The sequence below is a fragment of the Anomalospiza imberbis genome, chromosome 2, assembly GCF_031753505.1.
Source record: "Anomalospiza imberbis isolate Cuckoo-Finch-1a 21T00152 chromosome 2, ASM3175350v1, whole genome shotgun sequence".
NCBI lineage: Eukaryota > Metazoa > Chordata > Aves > Passeriformes > Viduidae > Anomalospiza > Anomalospiza imberbis.
This window is the reverse complement of record NC_089682.1, coordinates 85,217,544-85,244,331: the sequence shown is the minus strand read 5'-3', so window position 1 is coordinate 85,244,331 and position 26,788 is coordinate 85,217,544. Positions and strand designations below refer to the sequence as shown.

Below are 26,788 nucleotides of genomic sequence, written 5' to 3'. Positions count from 1 at the left end.
AAAACAACTGATGGCATTTGAATATTTTAATCTGCTTTACTAGCAGTGCGATCAGACAAAACAGTAAAGCATTGAAACACCATTTTACATTAACATTACAAAATACAACAAATTTTTTTCTCTATGTATTTACATAAGCAAACATATAGGTATTCAAAATAGAATGCATCTCACCGTCTGGCAATAATTACATAAGTACAGTGCATGGTTGACTGGATGGGATAGATACATTGGAATTTTTACCCTGAAGTGTAAAAAGGATGCACACCAGCTTAGGATATACATGGTGAGCTTCATGTCTTTGGACATTTTTCAGATGCAGTCTTAACAGTAATAAAATGTCAATCTATTTGAAAAATTGATGCTGAATTTTTTTTTCAGATGAAGTGGGTTTTTTTGGATGCCGATATGACAAACTGACTCAACATGCTTTTCCTGTGAAGTAGGGGAAGGTCCTAACCTCTGAACCAGTCTATATGCATGTCTTCTCTTTTTTATTTTTTAACCTGAAAAATTACAAGAAGTTCTATTCCATTCTGATGCATAATGAAAACACAGTTTTTTGGAAGATGGAGATGCTGCTCTGAAGCTGGTCATATTAAACTGTGGTGTTCATTCCAAGCATGGGCCAACTGCTGTAAATCCGAGTTTAAAACAGCTGAACTTTGTCATCTGTCTGCAGTATAATGAGTCCACTAATTGCTATCTACTGATGAACAACCCCTAGCAGATTTGGCATGGTGGCTAAAACAAATTCATATCCCGACTCTGTCATCCTCACTAAGGCAAACTGCACAAAATCTATTAATATTTTGATGAAGGGTGGCAGAATCAGGCCTTTCTAAGCTGTCAAAAATGTCCATAAAGAGCTGGAGATATTGGTCTTTGCTGTGCATTCTTGGCCTTAAGAGGCTACTTAGGCAAAAGCTGCTGATCACTCAATAAAACCATCTATCTGAGTGCTACAAAATCAAAATGTCAGGCATCAGTTTTCCCAGCTTCTAAGCAAAAATTCAGTGTTATCTTCTCTCCAGCTGTCAATTAATGAAATGCTGTTAAGTCTCTTATGTCCAAAATAGGTTTTATTTTAAAATAAGCTGGGAAAAAAAAAAAGATTGTTCAGTCACCTTGTAATGAAACTTCAAGCCAGTAATTGAAGCCTTCTGTGATTGTAGTGAAACATTCCCTGTCAGTATTTGCAACCTGAGCAATTTGACATTGTGAACGAGGAACAGAAAGTGAAATGAAAGAGAAACAGAGGGCTGATCTGCTCTGCCACGTGGGCAAAATGCAGACAGTAAGTGGAGAGCATAAGCACTGAATGTGAAATGTTCCATAACAGTTTTTCAGCTGCGAGCTGGTGAAGGAGACTGTGCAGAGCAGCAACAGGACCCTCAGGAGATTTGGGAGGAATTGAGCTCTGGAGAAGTGCAGGGTGCCATATACATCATACAGGATGCAGATGGGCTCTACTTCCTTGCGCAAATGGGCAATAAGATCCACCTACTGTCTGTCCCACCTACTGCTCTCATTTGCAAGGCCAGAGAAACTTGCATCAGGTCAGGCATAAATGTCAAAAAAATGTGGTGATTCCCTCCACTGGTGGAAACCTCTTTGTTTCCTTTCCCCTCACATGGAAGTTTAGAGACCTTCATTCCCTGCCAATATTTAGTATATGAAGGCAATCTGGTTTGGTGGCAGATCTAGAGCCTCAGACCTCTTCTCACAAAACACCTTTGCTTTTATTATTGTCGGCTTATTCCCTGAGATACCTGTTTCCAAGGGCAAATCCTTAAAACCATCACTCCAGTTGTGAAGTGGAGAGATCTGGCCTGTGGGATACAAGATGAGTGTTGTCCTTAGTTCAAAGTACTAGATTTAGGGTCAATATCAAATTTGACAGGAAAGAGTGGAAAGTCATTGCTCCCAGCTACTACTATGGTAGTCCTCATACTCAGCTGCATTTAGCAGATTCCCCCTGGAATGCCTTCTTTGCCAGTGTGACACCCCTCACACAGTGCTGGGTAGGAGCGGGATGTGTGCATAGGGAGGTAGGAGCAGTGAGTTCATTTTTGCTTCTACTGAAGCTGTTCAGTTTGACTGAGGTGATCAAGTGTACCCAGAGACAGCATATAAAGCACCTGGTGAGCACAGCATTTATTCCACTTGATTTATCAGTTCATCCTAAATGACCGGTTTTGGGGGGAAACCCATGAATGCCTGCGAGGTGATAGAGGACATGCATGGCATAATCACTGCAAATGGGGATACAGCATGACACTTCGTCCCAGACATGGAGGCTGAGGTCTGTGGGGTGAGTCAGTGTCATCATGTGCATGCAGAGCTTCTGTGTGACCAGTGCACAGTGGCTCCTACCGATCCCATGTCAGAGGAGAGAGCTCATAAAACTAGCAGATTTAGTTACACTATATATATGACAATAAATCAGCCAATAAATAATCAGACAATAAATACCCAGCCAACTTTTAAGTCCTTGTCTGCCATAGATCAATATCTTAAGCTGAAGGCCTTCTTCTAAAGACTCCCACCTGGTAGGCTAGACAAAGGTTCACTTTCTCTCTCTGTCTCTCTCCTTCTTTGACTTAGTGGAAATTTAATTGCTCTGTAAAAACTGAACAACTTCAATAGAAGGACAGATGAAGGCATTGGAGTTTTGCTTCTGGATGGACAGTGTTTTTTTCCACAGAAACTGGAATACATCCTGGTTCTGATGATTTTATGGCTGCAAAATTCATGGAATGAATCAAGTTATTGGATTTAAACTTTGCATGTGAGTGCAGCATTTATATTTCTCCTCTTCAGCAAAGTCCCACTGTCCTCAGTGACATTGGCTATGATGTCATGAAAAGAGTTTCATGACTAGGTATGTCTGTCAGGCAAGGTATTTTATGTTCTTTATGCAATGTATTCTGCCCTTGGATCTATGCAGGTGAAATGCAGTGTTGTTCACAGGTCCTGTTATTTTTCAAGTGAGCCCCATTTGCCCGTACGTATTTCATTAAGGCTGAGTCCTAGTAGTGCAATCTTCTGACCATTCCTGAGCAATCTGCCTTAACAGCAATACAGTGAAACAAGGGAAAATTAATTTTAACAACTAACAGTTTTCTAATAATTCTGGCTTTACAAGCCCTAAACCAAAACCAGAAGATTCTTCATAATGGCCTTTTTAAACCAAAGAGAAATTATGAGAGAGAATCTACTTTTACTGAAGACTTTAGTCATGCAGATTTTCCTCTAACATTACTTAAATCAGACTTTGTTGGAATTGAACAGAGTACTGAATCTGAAAGTGGTGCTGAAATTATTTAGCAATGTTGTGCCTGGTTTTCCACTGTTCTCTCACTTCACCTTCCTGTCAACACCAGAGGGAGGGAGCAGGGAATTAAGACCGATAATTTTGAAAACATTACTTTCAATTTTTTAGCTGAACACATGAAATTTTTGAATGCAACTAAACTACAAGTCCTGAAATAAAGATTACAAGTGGTGGTGGAAACAGAGGATTATTCAAGTATAATTTACCTTTGAAGATTGCTTATTTGAAATACAGAATAAATGGCAGAAAAACCCAGGGACATTTCAGGATGGTTACTGAGGAAGAAAAAGTAGCATAAAAACAGTTAACAAAATATCCATATAATTAATTAGCAGTTTAAATAGTTTTTTTATACTTTTAGATTTATTTTAAATATATATTAACAAATTAACCATAATTTTATTTAAAATTCTGTAAAGTGCTCATTCAGTTAATGGTAACTCAGTTGTAGCAAGACAAACTAGCTGGAGCGTACTCTGCAAGAACATCAAAGGACAGCTTAGCTTTCATTTGCAAAGAGGAAAGAAATGCGTAGGTTTCTTCACAGCCCATATTATAATACCAGAAATTGCATTTTTTTCTTTAAGAAATATATCCTTTAGAATATTAAAAAAATAAGTTTAATAAAGCCTGTGCTTAAAACAGCCAACATACTGTATGAAAAAAAATTGCACATTTGATACCCTTTTAACCCTGCTTTTCATCCACAGGATAATGTGAGGAGTATATGATGTTGTTGGAAGGTCTCTTGAACACAGCTGATTTTCCTAAGCTATCAGAGCTTCTCACAGCAGCTGGAATTTTCAGCGCACACACAGTGGTTGTCATGGCAGCTGCTGACCATCACACACCACTAACCTTTTCATTCCCTGGGCTGATACTTCCCTTGGAGTTACCATCAAAACGATGTCTTCCTATCGTGACCGTAGAATAATCCTTAGCCATCATTTTCGCCTCTTTTTTCAAACTCTTCATTTGTGCTAGCTGGAGCTGGCTGGAGTCATATGCAAGTGCTGGAATAGTGTTCACTAAAATCAGCTGAAAAGGTTTCTTCTCCTCCTTGTAGCGACACTGGATGTAGCGAGCAAAAGCTGAGCGGTAGGTTTTGTTGAACAACGTATATACAAGTGGGTTGACAGCCGAAGAAAGGTAGCCAATCCAAACAAATATGTTAAGGAGTCCCCCAATGACCTCTTCTTTGCACGACTCCTTGCAAATAACGGCCATCACATTGGTGATGAAAAATGGGCACCACATCACAACAAACAGAAAGAAGACAATGCCAAGGACCTTGGAAGCTTTCTGCTCGTTGCTGATGGATTGCATGGTTCTTCTCCCTGAAGTCCCAGTATCTCTGTTCAAGGAGCGCTGAAAGAGTTTCTCTGAGGACAGGGAACTCTGAGGGAGGAAGCTGAATGAAGCAAACTTGGTCTTAGGGCCAATGTCATTCACACATAGCATAGCTTCCTTCTGCAGTGACTTGATAGTTAAAAAGTAAGTGACTACCATGATGGTTAGAGGGATGAAGAATGCCACAAAAGAGCCTACTAGAACAAAATTTTCATCTGCAAGTAAGCAGATGTCTTTCTTAAAAATGTCTTTCTTAAATACTTTGGAGTCGTCTTGTAGTCCAAAGACGGGTATAGGCATGGAGATACCTGAAGGTGGATGAGAGAAAGAAGAGGTTAAAAACAGTAATGAAAAACACTTCCAGCCTCCAAGAAAAAACAAAAAACAAAAAAAAAAAAAAACCAAACAAACAAAAAAAACCAAAAAAAACCAAAAAAAAACAAAAAAAAACCAACCTGTGTTCTACCTGTGGCTGAGGTGATCGTAGCCATACACATTACCTCAGCCACAGGTAGAACATATTTGCTTCCTTCCAACTGTCCTATGACACCTGGTAGCCAGAAAAGCATGGTTTTGGATCTTGGGCCCCTTGTAATGATCTCCAGACTTCCTCCTTGGTCTTTTCCACCTTGGCAAAGGACTTTATGAACTATAACCAAGATGACGCTATGTATTTCTTTTCTGGAGTGCCATAAGAGTGATTTTGGACCATTTTTAATTAGAAGATTAAAAGTGTTCTGGGTTCTAAATAGGCTGGGAAATACTATTTTTAGGAGGAAAGATAATTTTTTGTCATAGGTCTAAGAGTAATCTTTCATTGTGTCTTTCTTTTTTCTCACTGTAATCTCCATATAGTTAAATGCTAAATGTTAACAAAACCCAGCTTCCCATGTGGCAAGGGCCAGATGAACAACAGGAACAAATTAAGCACTGAGAGACACTGTATGACGCAGCCTGAGATGATCTTTATCTGACAGGACTGCAAAGTCCTTTCACTGTATTTCCAGCTACTAGAGGCTGCCTCCTCTGCACACAGCCAGGCAAAATTTGTCTTCCCTTGGAGCATGCATCCTTGGCTTGTCACGAATGGCAAGACAAGGTGACAAAGTCCATTCTCCTTGGACTGTTCTGTCTGTTTCAAGCCTACTCAGCCATTTCCGCAGGGATTTCTGCAAATGCTGCTAGAGTCTGGGTAAAATCAAACAGCTGTTGTTTCTCTGGTTGTTGGTTTTGGGTTTTTTCATCATTTCTCTTCCCCTCCAAATGGATGCTGTCTCTCCAAGAGAGGCAATGTTCAGACAGTGAAAGAAATGATGGGCTGCAAAGATAGCAAAAGTGGAGTGAAGCAGGGGGTGATAATGCAGCCCTGTTTGGATAAAAGCAGCAAGGATTCTGATTCCTGTGGAAAGTTAGCATAATCTGGGAGCTTCAGTCCCCTTTGCATTTTGGAACAGAAATCCCAGTTGCTGTATTTGGCTTATAAGAAATAAAAACATTGACTAGAGAAGAATTTCTTATGATGTGAGGATGCTGCGCCCTACTTTGTTCAGTGGATGCCCCTTACTCATTCACAGATGAGTCCTTTCAGATCTGCATTTCAATGGTATCTTCCTCTATCTCTCTTTTTTCCCCCTTCTTCCCACTCTGCTGCTTAAATTGGGACCCCTTTTAAAGTATAGCCCGTCTCTTCATTTCACACATATCCAGTGCCCAGCATAACAACTCCAGTCCTAGAGGAAGGCTGTGGATATATACAGCCTTCCAAACAATACCAAACAATAATAATCACAGTAATAATAATATTAGATTATTATCCTATTCAAATGCTTCATTCTTTTTGTTTGTCTGGAGGTTTTACAAAGATCTTTTTTTTTCTAGGAACACTGTAGCTTATTTTGTCTTTGCAACTTTGAACTGAGTCATGGCATTGCCTCAGGCCACTTTAGAAAAGCTCTTTTCTTATCTGCCCAAGGCAGAAGCTGGTGGAGAGCCTGTGGTATTACCCTTTCTGTTTCTACTTCTCAAGCTCTAAGTGCTTGAACTTGGGCTAGGAGAAGCCAGTGAGTGAGATGCAAACTCATGCAGTCTGTGGCAGCTCCTGAGCTGAGCTGACAGAAACCTCCAGTGTTTTTAGCTACTGCCTTAAAAGATCTGAGGCCATCTCACTGAAAGCATGGAGGCAGAGGTCACCATCAGAAACCAGACTGTCCAGCCATGGCTGAGTAATCTGGGGTGCTGAACTACTCGGGGGAAATGAGGAATGCTTTGAAGTTAGTTTTAGTCTTTTTTTGGATGAGTTGAAAGGGTGTTGAAGGCATCCAGCACCTCCCAGCATCATACTCCAGCTGCACAAAGACACAGCATTAGTCAGAGCAATACCACAAGTTTCCCATCTGCTTCTGCCTTGTGCTGATAACAGCAAGGATGTTTTTTCATTTAATTCAAAGACCTAGTGTGAGCTGCAGAGATAAAATAAACAATGCTATTGACAGAGTAAAAAGATGGTTTTCATTACTACCTTATGGTTCAGCTGCATGAGGAGGCATGGGAGCAGAGGCTGCAGCACTAGAAAGAGGAAAATTTTAGCATGATTTGCATGCTTTTTAAGTAAAGAGCCAAAGTCTGTTACAACTTTTCACCTGAAACAGGAGCAGCAATTCTCCAACTGCTTTGTTTTGTTCTTAGCTGCTTCTGGAGACTGGCATCTAAGTCCAGATTTCTGGCTTTAAAAAATGGAAATGGGCTTCAGCATGTAGCAGAAGTTCCTGCATTTCTTTGCCATTCCTTTAACAAGCATGAAAGTGCTGTATCAGCAGAGCTGTAGCAGGCACTGCTAGTCATGTTAGTTTTGCTGAGTGACCATTCAAAGCATCTTTCCCCTACAGCCACAGGGATGTGGCCTGTATACAGTTTGAAAACAACAGAGATACCACGCTTTGGTGGCAGAGAACACTGACAGCTGTAAACTGCTTTTTGTGTAAGCCCAGTTCAATTGATTCAGGGCATCCCCCAAATGATACTGTGGCATTTCTGCATGGAAAAAGTTAATGTCCAGCCCAATTTTCTCTTTTCATATCTCTTCAGGGACTAAATTTACTGTTTTCTTCCTGAAAGGAACAGGGTTTGTTCCCCCTCGACAGTTGGCTTCTGCAGCATAAGTATGGCAAATTCCAGGAGGACACAGGGACCAAATTGAAAGACAGTGATATTTAAACTGCCAGTAAAGGAGTTTCACATCCACTATTTTGATGGGATTTTTAGGAATCATCACATATGGCCAAGAATATCACCCATATGTCACGTTTGGTCAAGATCAAGTTTGTCCTGTAAACTCATAACAAAAAGTCCTAGTCTAAAGTTGTAGTAACATTATTGCAACTGACTGAATTAATTCTTTACAAGTTTAATATGAATAATCTGTTTCACCTGGATGATTCAGATGTATACTCGCTGGTTTACTTGTCCTTTCTTTCCAGCTCCCTGCTCTTGGTGACTGGATGTTTAAGGAGACACAGATGGTGCCTGTGCATTCAAATGTCATAAGAAGAAAATCAGCTTCACAAGAAAGGATCATGCAGAGCTACCAGGTAGGTACCAGGTAGGGACAAACAGGTGTTTGGGAAGTGAAGCATGTGCCAACAGTAGATCTGGAGCAAACAACCTGGAAGGGGTGAAACAGAACAGCTATTCCACACCCTGCCCATTCCATGCTCCCACTAGCTCAAGGTCAGTCTGGAAAAAATCTTGGTATCCCCTGGGGGCTTTTTTATGATTTATCTTCATTGGCTTTCAAAAGAACTAAACCGAGGCACAAGGAAGCATTCAGCACAGAATAGGAGCATCTATTCAAGCACTGAAGGTACATTAGCCACTCCATTTCCAGTTGACATTCCCACTTAGAACATTTTCCTTTGTCAACAAGCCCTAAATATTATGTTCCTGTGGTACAAGGTGGTTTATTTATATGGTTTGATTTATACACACGTGGCTGTTTCAAACTGTGGATTTAATAAACTGCACAACAGATCCCAAACAATGAAGATGAGTAATAAATTCTGCATGAAACCTCAAGAATTTGGGCACAGTTTCAAAATGACAAAAGGCTCTTGAAAACACCAAAGGTTAAGAAGTAAAGCAATGGCATCCTTTTTGTTCTCCCAAAAAGCCTGGCGAAATTGACAAAGGTTGATATAGTGGTACACATTGCTGGCTTCAGAGGTATACAGCAGCTATAAAACCACTTTAGCTGGACAGGTAAACTGGGTTTGCAGCTGCCTTGAGCTGCTGAGACTATCAATAAATTAAAGCCATAATTTATCATGCATGTACGGTCGCACACTTGGGTTACTTGGGGTGAAGACAAGGAGGAGGAAGTGAATTGATAAGGTCAAGGTTCTTTCAGTGAAGTCTCTTTAAGCAGAAACTGTCAGTCACATGCATATATCACCTTGCATATATCTATTTCAATTTTGTTTAATACAAATGAGCATTATTCTGTGCCTTAATAAATGTCTAAGGGTTAGGAACTTCCTTTTAGAAATGTCACTACAGTTTCTCTAAAACTTTGGCACCTTTGTTCACTTCCTCATGAAAAACAAAAACTTCTCCCCATATCAGGTTTTAGCAGTCACATTGATTCAGACATACCGGGTCATGGGCCAGTTCACAGGCCACTGCACAAAGATGTGCTGTGACACTGGGGACCTCTGAAAGGATTGCTGATTGCAGTGTCTCCTTCAAGCAGCTCAATGTGGCCATATTGTCTGATTTCTTTAGAAAAGCCCATGCTGGTATCTGTTGCCTGTTTGTGCTCAGAAAATATCCTCTGTTGGTACATCTACACATTGAAACAACTCCATGTATAACTCACCTGCTACATTCTAAGGCAAGCAATGCATACCTTCATTTTCATGTTGTACAAAAATCTCCTTGTTGCACACTGCCATCAGATTATTTTCAATATTTTTGAATTAATTAACCACACAAAAGAATATTTATTCCTTTGGACTACCATGCTGCCCTGTGTGTATATTTGCTCAAGGAACACAAGCCATAGTGAGCCACTTGTAGCAGGGGGACCATGGACCAAGTCCTCCTCTGAGTATCAAGGATTGGCAATGTGTCTGGATCTTATATGAGGAGCTGGAGTTCAGCAACAGTTACTTCCACTTAAACATCCGCAGAGGAGCTGCTCAGTCTGGTTTGTGTCTCTGCTTGGCATGTGACACTCACAGTTATAGTTGGTACATCACTACATTTCATTATTTTGTCATTATAGCATTGTTTCCCCAGACCTGCAAACACTTAGCTGCTCTCTGCATGCACCTGACAATGATATTCCCCCACTGACTCCTTTCCAGTCATGACAAACCCTTCACTGTGATAATTTTACTGCTGCCAGAGTGGTGCCAGCCATATTTCCAATACATGCAGGTTGCTGATGGGTGGCAGTGCAGAAGCAGAGATTTCCACCTGGGAAGAGGGGATGTTGAAAACCTCGGTGTGGGTTGGGAATCACCATCTGAGGCTGCATCTAGTTAGCATGAATGTTAAAAGGCTTCCACCTTTCCTAGTCAGTGTGACAATGTCCCCAAAGTCCTGGGCTAGAATTTCTCCTCACATGTGAGACCAGCACAGAATTCTTCCCTGGTGGTAGGTACATGTGTTGGCAGAGGCAGAAGCAGATGAGGAGCATTCTCTCACAAATCCCCACATAATATTTGTTTTCAGATGGGTTTCCTTAAGAGCTAAATGAGTCACAGTGCCGGGGGATCATCGTCTCCTTTCTGCAGCCCAAGAGGCTGTACTCACAGGAATTGAATCAGAGTGGGTCCAGGCAGTTTCCTTATAACTGCTGATAGACCAAATTTAGCTTTTTATTCAAGGGCACCTACGGACCTGGTTTTCTGTATCTTTGCCATGGAACACTTCATTTGGTCACACATGTTATCTTTAATAGAAGTGAAAGGAAAACAAATTTAACATCACAAGGAGGGGGTGCCAGGTAACAGTTGGATTATTCTATTAATTTTGAAATGGCTTTGTTCTTGACAGCTCAGAAAATCTCTAAGGAAACATATTATTTAGCCTAGCAGGAGATACATTTAATACTTTTTATAGGAAAAGTATGGTGAATGATAATTTATACCATAAATTATCTATTTCACTTTGGAAAAACAAAATCAGAGAAGTCTGTGTTTCCTAATATGTTTCTCATTTATCCTTGGTCATTGGTCCTGAAACCTATTTCTTAACAAGAACAGAGATATGTGTCTCCAAATTAATTTGTAGAATTGTGATAATAAAATAACTATTAACAGGACTATAGGAGAATTACAGGAAGGACAGTGCAAGAAATTAAGGACAGGTGCCCCTTTTTGACCCAGCTGTTTAGAAACCCTGGGCTTCAGAGTGAGCTGAGTTATGAGAGAGGAAGCCGCTGATGAAGTTGCTTTCTGCTTTGATATAATCCTCAAAATGTGCACACAGCCCTATTTCCTAAAGGCAGCAAGAATACAACAGCAGGAAACAGTTTCTTTGCTTTTGGCTTTAAGTGCTTTTCCTGCCTCTGCACTCATCAAATTCTCTTTACTAGTTATGCTACAGGACTTGTTTATAGTCTGGTTCCCCTAATTTTCTTGTTGGATTTTTCAGGTCTTCTGAGTATTTGAAGGGGCTACAACCTTTTGCCTAGCTGTTTCCAGTGGATTCTATTCCCCAATACAGTCTTTGCTTTTCAACTGGGGACATTATTTTTGATTTGGACAGAGGCTTCTGCCAAGGTGTTATTAGCTTCTGACAGAGATCTCCAATTGGGGCAAGTTGTTATCTCTCTGTCTAAGATGGTTACCCAGTCACTAAAGGGTATATAGAAGTCGGCACCTATCAAACAGCTAGAAATAAATAAAAGAAGGTGAGGAAGCAACTTGTCTGGGGGATGCTGGCTGAGTAGAGCCCAAGTTCAAGCTGGACAGCAGCTACAATTCTGATGCCATTTGGGAGCTGGAAGGGAGCTGGGCTTGATGTGCTCCTCCAGGAGACATAGGCTAATGCATAACCCCTTCATCCATGGTGATTAGAAGTGATGAAAAGTAACTGGCCTTACAATATAGAGCTTAATATTTGGTCTGAAAATGTGCAAGGGGTTCCGCAGGTCTCCAGCCTATCTCTGCACAGAGGGACAAGGTTTTCCTCCTGCTATTTAAGGCTGCTGCTTCTGTGGCTCAGGAAAATGCAGCAGAGCAAGTCAAACACCCTTTTTCTTTCTGCATACTCAATGAATGTTGTTTATATTGCATTGGTGTTTTTAAGCTCCCGGTAGCAATGGTTTAATTTCTACTCAGAAGAAGTTACAAATTTATGGTTGGCATTGGCCCAGGTAAATATGTTAATTTGCAAAGGAAAAGAACCTTGTGTAGGATCAACTCCAGCCACCTGTGATACCCCCTCTGTTTAGCATATGACCTTTCTGTATTCCATGTCAGATGGCCTCGCAGCATTCACTGTTCAGGCCCCTAGGAGAGCAGATTTGGGGATAATAGTGCTTTGAGAAGAAGGAAATACCTTTTTTACAGGATCTTCCTAGATCAGATGTTATCAATTTGTCTTTTTAGCTATGAAGCTTCTAAAGGATCCTTGGGGCTAATTTATTATGTTCTATACATGCTACATACACAGTAATGCTTAAGAAAATGCTTATAGCAGCAATAAGAGCAGCAATAAGCTAGAAATTATGGAAAGACCTTAGATATCCCACTACCATAAACAAATAATGTGATGCCTCCTAGAGCAGTCTTAAGTGACAAGATCCCCTGATATTCCAGTTTTTATATCTCTGTCTTTTAATCATTACATGGTGTGATATGTTGAATGCTGATAATTTACTTAACTCTGCCCTAATCTTCCACTGAACTGAATAGTGCTTTCTGTTAGTATCTCTGAGATTTCTTCAGCAATGCTACTTGGCCTCATTGTGTAGTTTAAAAGGACACTGAAGTTAGCTATCAGATAAATTTTTAAATTATTATTATTACATTTTTTACAATAATTTCACACTCCATGTGAAGGGCTCAGATAAGAAAAACTGTAATTCTTCTGGATTTTCTAGACCTCAGACCATGTCCCAGTTGTTTCTCCTTGCCTCCTTTTGTGGTTGCTTGCAGAAGCTGCTCAATAATCAAATTGTCAGCTTCTTACTAGGTATACAAGGAGACTGCAGCAGTGGTGGACAGTTATTGGGATAGATGTCCTGATGTGATGGATAATTTGGAAGGAAAAACAGAATGAGAAGCAGCTTAGAGACCTGCACAGGTCTGAAGATAAGTCAGGATGCTGTGCTTTATGTTTTACCATCCACCCTGCAGCTAATGCCCTTCACCCTTACTGAACTCTGTTAGACCAGCCAATGCCCTGGTCACATTTACAAGATAACAGGGTTGAAGAAGAGAGAAAAAGGGAGTGTATCTGAAGGGATTGTATCTGCCCATATTTCCACCATCTACTGGTGTCTGTGTGGTGCTACAGTATGAGCCTTAGGCTCATCTTTCTGTTAAATGTCACAAAGCACCTGGAAAATGAAAAATAAATACATGAACTGTCCTTGCAACAAGAAATGCAGGAGTGACTTCCTCAGGTCCAGCAATAGTATGCAAGGCAGGGCGGGATTTAACTGGGAAACTTTCAATCTAAAACTTCTGAGTACTTCTGTGCTTGTGAGGGGAAGTTTACACTGCTCGCTCAGTGCACCTTGGACCTAAAATCACACAGTTTTTCTCTCAGGATACTCACAGCTCAGCTCAGTCTATGATCCTGGCAATAGTGGTCAATTTGACATTTCAAAACTCTGATCAAATACAAAAAGTTGTAACAAGGGCTATGTTCTTCCAAAAGGAAATAAGTCTTCCCAGTGGATGTGATTTATTTCCAACATAAAGGCAGGATTGAATACTGTGAAATACACAGATTCCAATTTTCATCAGGCAGAAAAGAAAGCCTTTATCACAATTCTACAGCCTGCTTTCCGGACATCACAGGAGCTCAACAAGCTATTTTCCATCAATGACCCTGGGGACATCAGAGGCAAAATCACCTGACAGGTGTTTCTAAATTTGTCTCAGGTAATTAGGAATATGTTGTTGCAGTTCTGACAAAACCCTTGACTTTTATTTTAGCTTGGCTTCTGCTTAGAAGTGATGCCAGTGGCACAGGCCAGGTAATGTGTGGGAAAAGTTAATTGAAGCCTGTGTGTTCAATAGTTTGCAATGTTCCTGCTGTTAAAGATAAATGTAAGCCTTTAATTTTAAAGAATTCTGTGATACGTGAACCTTTCTTAATGTCATAAAACACAATATCTGGCTTAAGCCAAATATAATAAATAAAGGAACTTGTGAAATTGTTCTATATAATTTTAAAATGAATGAAATTTTCTCTTTTCTTGACATTTTCTTTTATGCAACACTGTGCTACTTGTGCTAATGTGCAGCACCATTTTTAATTTAGAAGGTGATTAAATGCAGTCACAGCGTACAGACAACAGAATTTATGAATCCCAACGTAATTCCTTGTACCTTGTTCTTTTGTTATCATTTGTGTTGCATGTGGCATTTTCTGTGCAGAAATCTAGCTCCTCTGACTAGAGATGCTGCCTTTTTTTCTTAAAATATTCCATTTACTCTGATATACCCTACAAAGAGAAACTGGCTGATTATAGGTCATATTGGCACCTACCAACTTATTCATTGAAAAAGCCCTCATAACAGGACAGGCCTGGTCCAAATGAACTTTATGCTTTTTTGCTGGTAGCTTCAAGAGGAGGAAGAACATGGTCCTTATGGTCTTCAAAACAAAGTTTTTTTAAAAAAAAAGACAACTAATTATTTCATCAGCACCTTGACTAAGCAGGCTCTTTTCTATTTCTAAAAATACAGCTCTTCTGTTTATCACTTGCCTTTAAAAATGAAACCAAAGCAGAAATAAATGCCACACAATACCGTTATGACCACTCATCATTCCTTTTTTCACCTGAAAGGCAGATTGCCTCTTGCAAAAGGACTGCTCCCAAAATGAGTGTGGGGCTTTTTCATAGGCAAAACCCTTCATCTCGTCCTGATGTAATTACCCAAAGAACATGGTAAATATACACATAATAATTATTCTTCCTTTGATGATATATATTTACTATATATTTACTATATTTAATATATTCTTCCCCATGCAGATGAAAGCTTTGGTTTGCAAATGTGTCCCTATGGACACATGCCTGTGTCTCGTATCATTGTGTTTTCAAATTTGGAGAGTTTAGAAAGCAGTTCAATCATTAGCATTCCTTTAAATATTTTTTTCCATAAAGAAAAGTAAAATGTTAGTAACACCTTCTTGTCAGATGAACAAACATATACAAATTCAAAATACAAGTCTTTTAAACCTTCACAGTTGTAGGAGGGAGATATGTGTGGTAAGCTGATGGTCTGGTGGATGTGTTCACTTTTCTGGGAAGAACAAATCAAGCAAAGGATTCTGTTACATGGGAAATATGGGAATAATTTAGATCAAAGTAAACAGGATATTTATGTGTCCTTCTCAGAACTATCTTAAGTAATGCCTCATAATCAGAATACATGTGCTAGTCACCTCAGAAATGTGCATCACAGCACTGAATGTTCCTTTTCCATGGAACTGAACATTACCTTCCCCCAGACAACCTGTACATGAAGGCTTGCTCTCATTAGTTGTCATTACTGTAGGAGTCATTAGTATGGCAATGAACTTTCTACTGGCATTATTGTTGCTGACTACTGAGCCTCATACATTGCATCTCTGTGAAGAAATACAATGAAGATTCTATTTCTGAGATGGTTCCGAAGCTCTAATACTTTATTAATGAAATTTCATGCCAACACCCTTCATTATAATTGATGCAAATTTCTCTGTATGTTGTGCAACAATTTTTTTCAACTTCATTTTATTTTTATGGCATCATCTACATCCACAAATCGTAAAGGTCCCAGGGTTGGCCAAACATAAAATCTACAATGTTTGCCCCTGAGGTCCTGCAGGTGGAGTGAGCAAACAGTATTTTCACTCTCTGAGAGATGGTTTCATGAGTATGATAAAAATAAAAAAAAATGTTCCCTAGGGAAATGATAGTGTAGTAGATATTTTAAGTTTAGCTCCAGCACTTCCAAATTTAGGTGCTAAGCTTTAAACCTATACTGCCAGAGTACAGTTCAGTGTGCAATTATTCGCAATTGTATATATTTTGGCAGTATATTCCATGTTTTAACAAATGATCTTTTCCTATGCCAAGGCATCCGTAAATTAGACTTGATTGAAATGGCAAATTATGTCACCTGGAAGAAAAGGATGTGTAGTAGATTCAGGATAGGGACTCCCAGCCTGCAGTTTATTAGCTGTTCCTGCCTTTGAAACCTGTAAAGCGATTTTCAAATGAAAGCTCTCCTTGACAGAAAGAAGACTGAGCCTAAGGAGGCTGAAACTGTCAACAAAACACAATCCAGAGGCACCGCTGGTTGAACTTTCCCAATCCCTGCTGCTTCTTTGGCCATTCAAATGCTGTAAGGCAGAAAGAAGCCATGCAGAGAAATTGCAGGCTGCCTGTGAAGGAAATATAAGCCTCTGTATCAGCATAAAATGTCACACTGCCAAATTAGCTAGGGGCTCAGTTGCACTGGGCTTGATTTGTACACCTGGATCTAACTTCACCCTGCACTTTGGAGAGCGTTGCTTCACATGCTACAGTATTTCTCATTTTCGAAGCCTCAAAAGCAATGGAAAAATTTTAGAGTTATGTGGTGGGACGTATTTTACCAACTTCATCCAGATCCAGGTTGGGCTTTTTTTTCTGCATGAAAAGTACTGAATAAATCTAAGTCGTTAGTGACTAGGGAGTGTAGAGACTGCCTGAAGGCAGTGAACAGATGTGTAGGCTGAGTGAGAAATTATAAGAGAAAACTCATCTTAGACTGCTTGGGCTTCATCAGACTTCACATTACTTAGATCATTAACAGAGGAATAGAGAGAAATAAGAACTGAGGAATGTTATATAGAGGAACTTAACATTCATGCCTGTAATTATTTTATGTCACCCTTTCAAGGAGGGGATGATGCACTGCTGGCCTCTTGCAGAGCAGTGTGTTTGTTAAGCCCATTTAGGATTCAAAGGTACTTTATGTGCATTTTTCAGTATAGGCTCTATTTACAATTCTACAGATTCTAGTTCTATTCAAAATTCTACTTTTTTCCAGCAGGGGGAAATCCTTTGGCTTTTTACACCTGTTCTCAATAATGACCACTGTGCTTTAAAACAAATGGAATAATTTTCAGGGTTTAATGAGCTTTTGCCTTCAACAGCTACAAATAATCTAATTATCTAACCACTGTGCATACTGGATGATTTAAGAATTAAAGACACAATTAGAATCTGTTACAGTAATTAGAATCTATTTTAAACCAATTGCCTGTGGCATTACATGCTCTAGTGAAACAAAGGCTTCTGGCTAAATGCTCTTCTTCCACTAAATGCAAAAACAAATGTTACCACAATTTACTTTTTTTAAACTGATAAAATCAAGATTTCAGAAGTCAAGAAAATTAAACTATCTGTGCTTTCTTTCTGCTGTTTTTTACATGCTTCATATGTCACTGAAGCCAGTGGAAGGAAGATCACTGATTGCCTTTGGTTAAAATTGACTGAATATATTTGTGTATTTAGTGAATAAAAGGAAAATTACAAATTTGGTGAACAAAAATGTAATTAATTTGGTACACTAGAAGTTATAATCTAGGTGAGTAGGGTTCAGGCCTGACAAGTCACCTAGAAGTATTTTCAGGAGTCAGTGAGCAGGTGGATAAGGGTAATCCAGCTGATATAATGTTCCTGCATTTCCAGAAATCCCTGACAATACTTTTTGTCAAAGGCTGTTAGTGAAAGTAACAGTTAGTAGCAATGGCAATAGAAGAAAGATCCTCTTGTAGAAAAAGAATGGGTTGAAAGACAGAAGGTTGTAAGACAGAAGGTTGAAAGACAAGTGGTAGGATTAAATGGTTTGTTTCCATACTGAGGGTGGTAGAAGGCAATATCTGACAGCCCTGCATGTTCATCAGTGCTGTTCAGTTCAGCCTGAGTTGTTTGCATGGTCAGTGGAACTGATTAAATGTGCTGCCAACACACAACTGTTGGCTATTTCCCCCCTCTTCCTCTCCCAGAAAGAACCTCTGCACAGGGGAACATAACATCTTTCATTTCTTTCTCTTACTTTTTACCCTCCATCTCATACTTCATGAGAGTTCACAGGTCACCAGCTAAAGTGCAAACTGTAGGAATATAGGGAAGTCAAAGGGTACCTATCTTCGGCTGGAGAGCAAAACCTTGGATCTGAATCTGTAAGTGAGATCGTAGCCACACCAGGTGCTGTGGAGGGTGTGTTGTGCCCAACACCAGCTCTGCCTGTGCCAGATATCATAGAATGGTTTGGGTTAGAAAGAACCTTCAAGATAATTTCATTCCAACTCCCCTGCCACACCTAGGGACACCTTACACTTGACCAGATTACTTGGAGCCCCATCCAACCTGTCCTTGAGCACTTCCAGGGATGGAGCATCCACAGATTTTCTGGGCAATCTATGCCAGTGTCTCACCATCCTCACCTCACTCATCCCAGTGAGAGTTCTCAACCATAGCTGTGTGAAAATGCAAAGAGTTAAATAATTTATAGCCCTGTCACTCTAAGAAGCACTGAGAGCCTGGAGACCAGTAAATGATCCATGGAGCACCTCTTTGTCCAGAAAGCATTTCCTATTAGTAAGTGATACTGAAAGCACCTCCAGAAACCCATTTCCTACATATTCTTAGCTGGATGGTGGCAGATCAGGAGGATAAGTGTTGATGACTGACTGACAGCAGGTTGCATGGGTGATCTGGGATCAATCAAGATTCCTTACAATACTGGCATTTTTCTTTACTCTATTAATATAGCAATATGGCACAGTGCAAACTTAGTCCAGCCTGGCAGTGACTGGCTCATCAGTTTCCTATAGCTTCTTTCTATGTATTTGCTTTCTTATCTGTCCTCTGGAGCACATCCCATTTGCCATAGCTTGTTGCCAGGCTGGAAACCAACCAGTCTTCCTTCAGCTGGTCTCCCCGTGTCCCTTGCTTCTATGAGACTAGAAACCAGCTGAGCATCACTTCATTCCTGCCTACCTAAGTGTGCTTGCCTACATTAACTTGTACCTATTTAACCTTCTCACTCTTCTGGTGACACGAAATGTGTGAATGAGATGGAGTTATCCTATTAGCCTTCCTATTTTCCTGACATCCACTGTTCCTTTACACATGTCCTTATCCAGCTGCAGTAAAGAAGGACTCTGTCCTCTTCACTCATGCCACACTTGAATGGTTTCCAATAAAATAAGGAGTTGTATTTTTCAGAGTTATATAAATAGGGACCACATTGCTATCACTTGCCATAATAATAACAAGTAACATCTGTGACTCATCTCATCACTGTTAGAAGACAGTTTCTCCAGAGAGCAGAAAAGGTGTTTTTACAATGGATATGTTACTAGTTATTACTGCAAAGACAAGACATAACTTTTGAAACAAAATATCAAGCTATCAAAGAAATAAACCCTCCTACTACAGGACATAAACCATGTTCTAACTTATAGGGCTAAAATAACACATTTTTTCTGGATTCCTTTTAATAGCGAGCTAATTCAAGTACTCTGTCAGTAAGCCCCTGTCCAAGAAAAGATAGTGAGCAGAGTGGACCACTGGTTTGCCCCGGAATGGTCATTCTGATCATTCTGTGAATTTGTGCTTTAAAAGGATAGTAATTTCATACACACTAAGCACAAGGCGCCACACACAAGTGCAGACAAACACAGTAAGCACAATTTTAAGGAATGCTTGACTTATTTATGCTATATATAGAGAAATGCATTGAAAATACTTGCACTTAGCAGTTTCAAAACCTGGAAAACCTGGACAGAGTAGGTAATATGTTTTCAACTGAATTTAAAAAATGTGACTGTAGAAGAGACAAGATATGATTCATGTAATCTAAATTAAGACATCTACATCTGAGTTGCTATCAGCTTCCTTTACAGTTGAGAACTAGGTATTTTTAGGGTGGAGTTCACCTGGCCTGTGCTAGACATCTACATCTGATCAGTTGAATGCACCCCAGAGCCAGATGCTGTTGAACCTCATCAAGTTGTGGAAAATGCAGAACTGTCCTTCTGTTGAGTGAAGACTCCCACAATTTCTTGCTGTGCAGCATAAGATACAGCTATTTTAAATCTTAACAATCCTAGACTGCTTTTTTTCAGACTGTAGGCCAGGATCAAGAGGAATGTCAGGAGATGATTTTGAGTGCCAGGCTGGCAGCATGTTAGGCATCATCTCCTTTCCCTCCTCTGGGAAGAGTGGTAAGGGATCACTGTTACCACTTGCAATAATTTGTATTAGCCAGGGAAGGAGCTAATTTCCTTTGATTGCTGAAAGTTCACATCTCTTCCAGGGCAAAAGAGTGAACTTTTCCTGCCTCTGAATAAGTGAGCTGCCAATGCTCAAGGGTCTACAAGCACTGAAAGGGAAGTGTGTTTTCAAAGCATTTGAAAACTTCCACCCCAGCTGTGTGAGGATATTCCTGATGGCATCAGACACCAAACTCTTCCAACTCCGGTGCCATAAGACTGCCCTGGAAATGCTGCCACCAGGGAATAAAAGATCAGTTCTCTCCTGCCTAGTTTTGAGGTTCTGGGTTTTGCCAGTGCAAAAAGAGATTTGTGTACTAGGTCATTCAGAACACCTATTTTGGACTGTAACTCTAAACTGTCCTCTGGAGAGACTCCTCTCACTCTCACTGCACACAGTATCTGTTGTCTCCTAAATAGGATGCACAAATTCCCCACCATATACACCGAGAAAGGCAGAGAAGATTTGCCCATGAGAAAAATCTCTAAGCAAATTACCCAAATAGGAAATTGGGAACAACTGACTTACATATAACAGGGTATATATATTACATATATACTTTGTTCAGTTGATATATTTTTTTCTTTTCAGATGTTTAGGTAGTGATGATTCATCAGTGTGAGAAAGCAACACCTCTTTAAAATAAACTTGAATGTGGTCATGCTATCACTGATGTATGTTCTTTCAGTGCTGTTCAGTTCTCCTCCATTTCCCATTGTTGTTGATTTCCATTGCATGATTACTACATTGCAGCACTTCATAGAAGTGGAAAGCAAAATACTGCAGGCAGAGAATGAAGTTTTAGACTGCAGTATATACATCTAACCCTCTCAAAAGCTGGAAATCTGCAATTACATGCTGAAATGTTGCCTCACTTACCAACTGATATGGTCCAAACAGCAATTATTTTGGCAAAAGCCTTAGTTCTGGAGTTAAAGCGGCTGTGGTGGATGGGGTTCCGGATGGCAATGTAGCGATCCAGGGAGATGGCACAGAGGTGCATGATGGACGCCGTGGAGAAGAGCACATCCAAGTAGATCCAAATGGCACAGAGCTTTCTAGGTAGAGGCCATTCGTATCCTGCACAAGAGAAAGTTGGCATCAGCTAAAGATGTGGCATATATCTCTTGTTGTGACACATGTCTTAGTGCATATATCCTTCTTGGAGGATAGTAGTAAGTACTAAGTAGTAGTTAGTGATACATTTAGAAGCTGCCTGACACTGTTTTAACAAAATATTTTCATTTGTTTGCAGCCTTCTAACTGTAGTTTTTGGGGTTAACTCTGCTTCTTTCCCAGGCTACAGGCAGCATATGTTTTTTCTTTCTAATTCTATTTGCATAATGCTAGTACTTGGTGCTATAATTAAACATTTTTGGCAGCAAATCTATGAAAAGAGAAGCAATTTTGTCATTGTAAATCTGCAAGTTCTCAATTTTGCTTTAGGACTTTTTATCCATGTAATTACTGCATTATCAACACCTGCTGGTATGCAAAGCTGCCTTAATTCTGAAAGTAAAACTTTGGATTTAATGGAAGCTAAAGAAGAAAAATTATTTTGTTGCATACCAGTGGTACTTATCTCACCTGTCTTTAGGCCTCTAGCACATACCTAAATAAGGATATTCCGTCAATGAATATTAATAGGCTCCTCCAGGGAAAGGAATCCAAAGCAGATGCATTAGTGTTTACCAATATCCAACCTACAGCTTCTTTGCTGCAAATTAAACCCTTACTTTTCCTTGTTTTTTTCCACTACCTATGAAGATTAATTGATTACTTTTCTTTCTCAAAGCTGTTGGGAGATGGCTATCACGGCTTGCCTAGTTTTGTGTTTATTTTTTTGTCTTCCAGTGTAAGAAAAGCCTAGTAATTTATCTTTTTCTTACAGATCATGCTTTTAAAACTTTTTTCCTTTTTCATTTTCAGCCCTGAAATGTGTTTAATTTACCTGCATCTTGTATATCATTCAGTGACTAAAACAGCACTCTGTACTCTTGCAAAGGCCTCCTGACTGCTAAGTGAAATACAAGACTTTTTCATGGATCTTGAAGGGAATGTCTTTACTTATACAACCTGGAATGTTAAGTGTCTTTTTTATGAAAATATCATGCTAGTGAAGTACATTTAGTTAATGATACATTTTGACAGCCAGATCTTGTTCAGCATTCTTGAAGGCCGGAAAAATTTCACCAGCAGAAGCTGGTTTGCTTCTTTACCTTTGCACTTATCCTCACTGAATGTTGTTTGTTGGTTTCAGACTTTCTCTTCAGGGATCCAGATTCTTGTTGATGATTCTCATCCTGTCCCTCTGAGTGCTCGTAACCTCTCCCAGGTTGGTGCTTTTGGAAAGCTGTGTAAGCTCTCAATCCACACACTATACATGTTGTTCAGAGCAGTACTGAGCAGACCCAGGCTTAGCAGAGCCCCGCAGGACCCCCATTCAAAATTCCTGCTATTCCTGCAGGGAACCACTAATAGCTATCCTTGGAGCAAGTTTTGCAGTTATCTTGTAGTGATTTAATTCAGAGCATATTACCCAAGCTGCCCATGATAGCGTGGCATGAGGCAATGGCAAAGTTCATACTGTAAGAATATGCAAGTATTTGGGGGATTTCCTGTCTCCTTTGGAGATACAGTACAACATTTGCAACAGCAGGAATGGAAGGAGAGGTGGGGGAGGTAGGTCTGTGCCTAATTACATTTAGTCTCAGTGGGTACTGAGGAGACCTATTTCTTGGTGTTCTTGGGTTGCTGTAATACAAGCTGACCCTGACAAGCCATACAGCATTTATGGATGTATTTTATCATGTTTTCTGGTCTTCTGTTGGGAAATCTGGTCCCTGGAGTGTGTTATGTGACGGCTGGCTTTCAGGGGCATGACTTCCCAGTAGCATCTCTCTGTCAGACCAGGCCAGTTTACACAGGGAAAACCATTAAAGTATTTTTACACTTGACAACATGCATCTTCTCTTGCTTCAGTGACCTTTGGGAACACATTTGTCATATCCTTCTAGACTTCTTGTCTTTGCAATAAACCAAGACGGGGCAGGCATAAAACAGCATCTGCCAGATAAACTTCCTTAGAGACTACAGATTCAAGAAAGTATATGAGAGGAGAAAACTCTGGATGCAATAAGGTGCCCCCTTAGTAAGGATGTAGATAACATCCTCCAGGAAGTTTTCTGCTCTGTAGTCACATCCACCTTGGCAGGACTAACTAGGTGCTGCCTTTTCCAGCAGTCTGGGGCTGCTGGGTGGATGGAGAGCCCTGCACAGCCCAAAGGGTGCAGACTGGCACAGGCACATGACTGGCATGGCTGGGCACCCAAACCAGAATTGCTCACAGTAGCTATAAACCCCTCAAGAAAATAATCTCTGAGCAAATCAATCACCGTAGCCCTTCAAGGGGCTGCAGAAGGGGCGGTGGAGCACTCTTGTTCCACGGCCTTGGAGGTGTCCCGGCAGAGCAGATGTGTGCAAAGGCCTCAAGTTTGAGCTCAAGACTGTCAGCACAGGTGATGTGGCTGAAGTTGAGCAGCTGCAGCCAAGAAAATTGAAGTTGAAAAGCTGCAGCCTCCTGTAGAAGGGGAGGCTTCCCTCCATGCCATCACCGATCATCCTGGAGGTTGATTGTGCACCAAACCAAGATGGTTCTCCTGGTACCAGTGCGTGCCACCAGATGATTTTTCACCCCAAGTTATGCTGCTTCCATTCCTGGTCTAGCAAGGGAAGAAGCAGGGAGAGAGGAGGCAAAGCCTGTGCCTTGAGGCGCCCTGCGGCTCCCGTGTCCCGGCCGTCTCCAAGGAGGCGGCGCAGCCTCTGCCGGGACGAGGGCTGCGGCTTCCCGCCGTGCGGGAAAGGCATCCAGCGCCCACCCCCCAAATCCCTCCCGAGACACGGATTTCGGGCGTCTCTTCCCTCGGCAGCGGAGCCTGGCCAGCAGGAGTCCCTGTTGCTTGTCTCAGGGAATCACGCACGACTTCAATCTCGCCCATCGGACAATTCCTGTTTCACGCTGCTTCTCCCGCCAAAGATAATAGCACACTAATACGGTAAATCACGGTGTTGCACCGTGACTGATGCCAAATACAGTTTGCAAATGCTACTGGGGGCGATCTGTGGAGAGATACTGAAAATGGAAAATAAACTTCCAACTTTCTGGATTAAATCTCCCTTCAGCACAGGCTCATGTTTGAACCTTAAGTCCCAAAGTAGTGAAGTAATAGAACAATCTCACTCTCCTGACAATGTCTAGCTTCTCTTTGAACTGCAGCTATTCAGTAGCATTGGAAGGCTCATTTCTGAAGTTTAGGGACGGTCACAGCCTGACAAAATTGGTGCTGAACACAGAGGGTGCTGCTTGTTCTGGCGTGAGCTGTGCTGCAAATGATTTTGGTGAAAATGAGAAGAAAGATGTGCTATTAATCACCTGCAAGGGCATGAACTGTGAGTCATTATTAACTTAAATACCTTATCTTAAGAAATGATTGTTTTGCATTTGTAAATGTTACTAAACAGGCAGACTTAATGCCCATCCATTTCTTAGCTCCTGCAATATTTATTCCAGCATTTGCTAGTGAGTAGATTGTCTAAGCAGGGTATTGCTGATAAGAAAATTATTACATTTGTATTACTTCATTAAAAATAATTGAGGGGGCTGCCTACTTTGAATCTAAAAGTAGTCATCAATGTTTCAGTGCATATTTGCAGAGCAAAGTAGCTGGCAGGACCCTTCATTCTCATTGGGAACATGAAAATTATGAGCCAGGGAAAAAAAAACCTGAAAGCAATAGAAAGAATAAACGATTTTCATATACACTTTGAGACAATTCATCTGACAACTGAGTAATAAACTGATGTTATGGGCTGTGTTTAAAATGCCTGTAGCTGGAAATATAAACAAGGAAAAGATTCAAGTACTTCACCTGTTCTACCCATTAACCAGTGACATATATTTCAATTTATATGGAGTGATAACAATTTTATGTAGTAAGAGAATGAAATCATAATGACAAGATGTTATTGCATGCAATGTTTAAGGCTTATCAATACGTGCAGTAGGTTACACAGCTGATACTCACCATACAGTATGGTTAGCATGGACACAGGCATGACAAGGAAACCCAGCAGCATATCAGCTATTGCAAGTGACATTAGAAAATAGTTAGTGGCATTCTGTAGTTTTTTCTCCAGTGAAACAGCCATGATGACAAGAATATTTCCAGCAATGGTTAAAACAATCACTATCACTGTCAACAAAGCCGGCCAGTTTTTCTGTGAAGGGCAGCACGGTGGGCTCATGTTACTTTCGCATGAAAGATTGGTTAGGTTGTCAGAGTTCACAGTCAAGTTGCAGAGATGTGATATATTAATTTCTCCAGCTCCATAAACATTTCTGTAGAATCTTCTCTCGTGATTTATTTGTATGAAGGAGTTTGCAGTTGGGTTCACAGAGCTCTCTCCATCACAAAGAAAATCCATTGCTAAGTCCAAAACCACAAAGATAAATTGTGAAAAACAGGAAATTATCACCCTTTGTCACCATTGGGCATTATATTCCTCAGGTCTCCTTGCCAGAAGTTGAGGGAGCACAATCTTTTGTCGGCTGTATTTTTGCCACTAGTACGATGTAGAAAAACATACCGGAATTACTCCAAAAGCTGAAATGTTTTGTTTTCAGTTCCATAGGAAGTCCAGTGTTGGCATATATTGAAAATCCAGCTGGAAAGTAAAACTGGGCTGTAGGAGAGGCTTCAGAGAGCAAAAATGTTGGAGACATAAAAGACATAAAACTTTTGCAACCACTAGGACTCCCCTCTGGAGAGTTACTGCTATTGGTAATTGTTATCACACAATTTTAAACACAGCAGTATTAAAATATCTTGCCGTATTAAACAGCAAAGCTCTTGCTTCTCATTTAAGAAAGTTGATTAATGATTCCATCCAATGTCTTTCTCTTGAAATAATTAAATATGCTTTTATTTATAGTGCATCTCCCATAATATGGCTGATAGTCTCTGTCTTCTGTTGTATTTTAGAATCATTTTCAGCCTCATATCAGAGACTACACACTCTGCTCCATGCTGATTTTTGTAGCTAATTGTACCTTTTGGCCCAGCATGGCTTCAGGATGGAAATTAAACAACTAGATACTGTTATAAAATAATACAATTTAAGGAAGACTTACATTGCACTTCAGAGCCCTCTTTCAAACTGCAAATAGATGCACTTGGCACCCTGGGTTACAATATTCTTCGCTGTGTTTAGCCAGTTCCGTGTCTTTTTTCTTCAGCCTCTTCCACAATGGTAGTTATTTCAAATAGTTTTTTGACTTCTAAACTGCACCCTTGAGTGAAGCCAGTTCCTGTGCTGCGAGGCTTGCTCTTTTCTTCTGAGAGATAGGCTGCTTGCCGGCTCTTTCCTTGTGCATTTCCCCGCCCCAGGGCAAGCTATATTTAAAGTAATAATAATACCAGAGCCCTTCTTGAAGTGACACAAAAGAAAGCGCGCGCACACGCTCACGAGAAAGCAGCCTGCGCGGAGGAATTAGTGATTGCAACAGGAATGGAATTTCTCCCTTGCTGCCTTGTTCGGATTGT

The 26,788-nt window shown here is 40.4% G+C and overlaps 1 protein-coding gene and 1 long non-coding RNA gene across 3 annotated transcripts in view; one reads left to right on the top strand and one right to left on the bottom strand.

Annotated features, from left to right (window-relative positions):
* Positions 1–26,788, top strand: part of LOC137469454 (uncharacterized) — a 41,816-nt gene that overhangs the window by 10,657 nt on the left and 4,371 nt on the right. Inside the window, exon 2 of the long non-coding RNA XR_010996528.1 lies at positions 8,164–8,274. This is a non-coding gene — a long non-coding RNA (uncharacterized lncRNA). The remainder of the gene's footprint in view (positions 1–8,163; positions 8,275–26,788) is intronic.
* HTR2A (5-hydroxytryptamine receptor 2A) lies at positions 14–26,757 on the bottom strand. 2 transcript variants are annotated; one of them, XM_068182174.1, is made up of 4 exons: positions 26,377–26,757; positions 25,271–25,928; positions 21,066–21,266; positions 14–4,995 (listed from the first exon to the last, which is right to left on the bottom strand). In XM_068182174.1, the coding sequence occupies exons 2-4, from the start codon at positions 25,668–25,670 to the stop codon at positions 4,181–4,183; spliced, it is 1,416 nt and encodes a 471-aa protein (XP_068038275.1). In that variant the 5' UTR covers positions 25,671–25,928; positions 26,377–26,757; the 3' UTR covers positions 14–4,180. The 2 variants fall into 2 exon arrangements, with proteins under 2 accessions (XP_068038275.1, XP_068038277.1); XM_068182176.1 differs by having other exon boundaries at positions 25,271–25,910.

Excerpts from the sequence above, each read along its gene's own strand:
- HTR2A (XM_068182174.1), bottom strand. The coding sequence starts at position 25,670 with ATGGATTTTCTTTGTGATGGAGAGAGCTCTGTGAACCCAACTGCAAAC. Across the intron at positions 21,267-25,270 it reads CATGCTAACCATACTGTATG|GATACGAATGGCCTCTACCT; the intron begins GTGAGTATCAGC and ends TCTCTTGTGCAG. Across the intron at positions 4,996-21,065 it reads TGTTTGGACCATATCAGTTG|GTATCTCCATGCCTATACCC; the intron begins GTAAGTGAGGCA and ends ATCCACCTTCAG.